Raw genomic sequence first — 2,774 nt, forward strand, 5'->3', positions numbered from 1 at the left:
CAGTTATTAGAATTTTGGGGGGGGGGGAGAATACTGTAGATTTGACATTTGTGACAGCAGCTGGTGAAACCGGGAACAAGTCGGCAACCAATCAAAAATGCTCAGAATTTTATTCCGAAAAATGTAAATAAATGTCAACGTTGTGGAAAATCAATGACACACTCGCTAGTCAAACCAAAACATTGAAATGCAATGGATTCGGTGAGTAATCCCCACTACTACCTAGCTATCTATAGTTAGCTATCTAACTATAACACTACATTACATTGTTCACTGTACACTCGCTTGTTCATTGTACATGGCTCACAAAACAAGTTGTGTTAGTTGACTAGCGAGTGTGTCATTGATTTTCAACAACGCTGAAATGTATTAAAATGTTTCTGAATAAAAGTCGGAAGGTTAAATTGGCTGCCGACTTGTTCCCGGTTTCACCAGCTGCTGTCGCATTTTGGGAGTCATGCGAATGATAAAAAGATGTAGAAATGAGTAGGAAGGAAGGGAAGAATAAGTTATGTACTATGTAGGCTAGGCTACTTCCTTATACCCAGAAGCCCACCACCTCCACCTGAGTGCATGTGGCCAGGTGGTGGGAGAGATGTAGGAAAGAAAGGAAAGAAAACAGCGAGGTTGTGATTGCGTGTGTGGCCAAAGAAGAAGGGGAAAAAAGAACAGGAGAGAGGGTGGAGGGGAAGGGTAGGAGAAGTCATACTTTTCGCAACGGCGTTTCGGACGACCAGACTTTCTTGGGAGATATCTGTGAAGAGAGCAAGAGAATTATTGTCTTGTTTTCCCCCTCTTCAGAGATATCTCCAATGGCATATTGCTGTTCTAGGTGAGGGGGCGAACAGGAAGTCTCTAATGTCATATCCTACGACTGTGTCATTTCCTCTCACTCCTGTTCTCCAGAATGTCCGTGGCACCTCAAAAGGTGAGCATAATTTTAGCGACCACCGACTGCAGTACAATCGGTCCCATCTGTTCCCTCGGCAGCCTCGCGATTACACGACACTATGCTGCGAAACGCCATGGCGACCGGTCAACGTCTGTGGACTAAACGTGTGGCTGAGTGATGACTGAGTGTCAACATGTAGGGTTCACTCTGCTATTCTGTTAAAACGGCTAGAACTGATAAGCTATTGCTATTTTATTTAATTTCTAGCATTATTGATCTAATCATTGTGTACTACTAACACAGTAACTGACACAAACTGAGACGATTAAGTATTGTGTGTTAAGTGTTGTGACTGTGTCGGGTTGCGTCAGTTTAGATATAAATGTTGGGAAAGAAAATGGTATCAGTGCAAGCAGGTGCTGTAACACATACAGGGCACGAGGCCACACATGCAGTATGAGGGGACACCACAGACAGGGGGCAGGAGAAGAGGAGGAACACTACACTGCTCTGGCTGGGACAGTAGTAACTGTCTGTCTGTCTGTTTGTCTGTGTGTCTGTCTGTTTGTCTGTGTGTCTGTCTGTCTATTTATCTGTCAGCGTGTCTGTCTGTCTGTCTCTCTGTCTGTCTGTCTGTCTGTCTGTCAGTCTGTCTGTCTGTCTGTCTATACAGACAGACTATGGGGGGGGAACCTCAGGTTGAACCAAAGCAAAAACAACCGGTTGTGATAACCAGTCGGAGGTGGACACCCCTTTAAAGGAGCACTGCTAACAGCACGTCAGTGAACAACAACACATCAGAGGAGACACCCAGAAGAGTCAGGGACAAGGACAAGACACACTCACGGTCACGACAAGGGAGGAAACATGGGGAATTCACTGTGACGCTCCTAATGTTTTCATCAGATCTGTGATTAATCGAGTCGATTGTTAACAGTTCATTGGCGGTCACATCGTGTGTAAGTGACTGGATGTAATATGCACTGCTGAGGATCAATAACTTACTAGGGGGAACTCACGGATGTGTAGTCAATTTCTAGATTAGATTAGTATTCCTAGAGAATACAGTGTTTAATGGTGGAGAAAGGTCAGGGTCTCAGAACCTTGAGAGTGTGAGCGTGTGTGTCTGAGAAGAACGGCCCATCTTTCCTCCGCTGAAGGACAACATAACAACTCAGAACATGTGACTGGACATGTGACACTCAGGATGTGTAGAGACAGAGGGGGTGAGGGAGAGGTGATGAGAGAGAGAGAGAGAGAGAGAGACAAAGAAAGACAGAGAGGGGGGGGGGGGGCCTGAGAGGATGGGGACACGGGGAGAGAGAAAACCAGATGGGGAGTGAGGAGAAAGAGAAGAAAGAGTGGAAAAGCGGGAGATATAAAGAGATTAGTCAGGAGTACAGGGATGAGAGAGAGAGAGAGAGAAATCTCAACTACCGAGAGGAAGAAAGGGAGAGATGAAGAGAGAGCAAGAGATCACAGAGAAAAAATAAAGGGTGAGAAAAATACAAAAATAGAGATGCCTTAGAGGGTGAGAAAAGAGAGAGAGAGAGAGAGAGAGAGAGAGAGAGAGAGAGAGAGAGAGAGAGAGAGAGAGAGAGAGAGAGAGAGAGAGAGAGGGAGAAGGAAAGAGAGATGAACAGCGTCAGATCCGACTTTCAGTCAGCCCACACCGTACCTTCATAGGTGCCAGCTGTATGGGGGTGATGTAGGAGGGGTCTACCATGGGCTTGGGCCGGTTGGCTGTGTCTGCTAGGAGGCTCTGCCATTGCTGGGGCAGACCCGTGAACTTCTGTTCGCGCACATCGAAACCTGTGTGGACCCGGTGCTCGAAGTTAGACGGAGCCGAGATCTCCAGCCGCTTCTTCTTCTTCCCAAACAT

At 46.5% G+C, this 2,774-nt stretch overlaps 1 protein-coding gene across 1 annotated transcript in view; it reads right to left on the reverse strand.

The window, feature by feature from the left end:
* The window catches only part of pak5 (p21 protein (Cdc42/Rac)-activated kinase 5), a gene marked incomplete at both ends in the record, with an annotated part of 51,226 nt that extends 48,452 nt beyond the window's left edge, over window positions 1-2,774 (reverse strand). Inside the window, 2 exons of the mRNA XM_080534717.1 lie at window positions 710-754; window positions 2,571-2,774. Of these exons, the coding sequence (XP_080390843.1) occupies window positions 710-754; window positions 2,571-2,774 (249 nt within the window). The remainder of the gene's footprint in view (window positions 1-709; window positions 755-2,570) is intronic.

The sequence above is a fragment of the Nansenia antarctica genome (genome assembly GCF_963989245.1).
Source record: "Nansenia antarctica genome assembly, chromosome: 1".
In the NCBI taxonomy this organism is placed as follows: Eukaryota; Metazoa; Chordata; class Actinopteri; order Argentiniformes; family Microstomatidae; genus Nansenia; species Nansenia antarctica.